General features: G+C 54.9%; 1 protein-coding gene across 1 annotated transcript; it reads left to right on the plus strand.

Moving 5' to 3' along the window:
- Nucleotides 1–89: 89 nt before the first annotated feature.
- Pmar_PMAR028913 (conserved hypothetical protein) lies at nt 90–854 on the plus strand (the record flags this gene model as incomplete). Its single annotated transcript, XM_002778171.1, has 5 exons — nt 90–197; nt 242–361; nt 412–474; nt 521–634; nt 702–854. Coding segments are annotated over 5 exons (558 nt in total), but the record flags the coding sequence as incomplete, so codon positions are not given.
- Nucleotides 855–1,026: the final 172 nt, after the last annotated feature.

Genomic DNA, 1,026 nt, shown 5'->3' on the forward strand with positions numbered 1-1,026 from the left:
TTACGTTCTCGGTGTTTCTGGTTGTTGCGCTACGAATGTGTCAATGAAGGAAGGCTTCTGGGGTAGTGAGTACTTGTTCGTTTATTGGGATGCCCTCTAAGAAAGATGCACTGAAACAGCTACGTGAGCTGCGTGCTGGTGGGGGGAAACGGTCACAGCAGTACGAGGTGAAGGAGAGTGGCAGGATCGTCGAGGAGGTGACTACCTCGGTTGTCTTCAAGGGTGCTGGAACGGTTCTCAGGTTGATGAGGACGAGTACAGGAAGCTGTGTAAGGCCAGACGGAATGACAACTTTGTGGTGGATGACCAGGGTGGCGATGGTGGTGGGTACATCGATGACGGGCAGGAGCTGTGGGATGAGGTAAGTATTGGTAGTGGATGGTCGCTGGGTGTGGATGATGGTGATGGTAGGAGGAGTATGACTCGGACTTAGAGAGGCTTAATGACGAGGAGGAGATGGGAGGATCGAAGAATGTAGGAGGGGTTGGTGGCCTCCTTGGGGAGTGGGCTGTTGATGTAGGCCAGGAAGATGCTGGAGAGGGCGCGTAGGCAGAGGAAAGCGGAGCAGGAGGCGGCGGCTAGGAGGATGCAGGAGAGGGAGAAGGGACAGAGGGGGATCGCACAGTTTTTCAAGGTGGGTAGAGGTGCATCCCCTTACCTCAGTGTCTTAAGAATTGTTATTGGAGTGGTATTGGCTGCAGGATGCACCTCGGAACAAGCCAGCGTCACGACCGAAGGAGGGAGAGGATTCGGCACCGGTCGACACAGCAGCAGTTGAGGACATGCTCGAGGGTTTTGAGGATGAGCTCTTGGCAATGGAGCAAGGGGAAGGCGTTGGGGTTCGTCCGGCCAGGGTTGGTGTTGGGATAGTTAGAGGCAGCTCTCAGAGCTCTCAGGTGCCCTCGAATAGGAAGAGGCCTGTTGAGGAGTGCCGGGTAACGGAGGATAGCAGTGCTGTGAAGGCAGAGGATGAAGAAGTTGTGGTTGAGAACAACGACTGTATGGTGGATGTGAGTGACCGATAAC

The sequence above is a fragment of the Perkinsus marinus genome, assembly GCF_000006405.1.
Source record: "Perkinsus marinus ATCC 50983 genomic scaffold scf_1104296950380, whole genome shotgun sequence".
In the NCBI taxonomy this organism is placed as follows: domain Eukaryota; phylum Perkinsozoa; order Perkinsida; family Perkinsidae; genus Perkinsus; species Perkinsus marinus.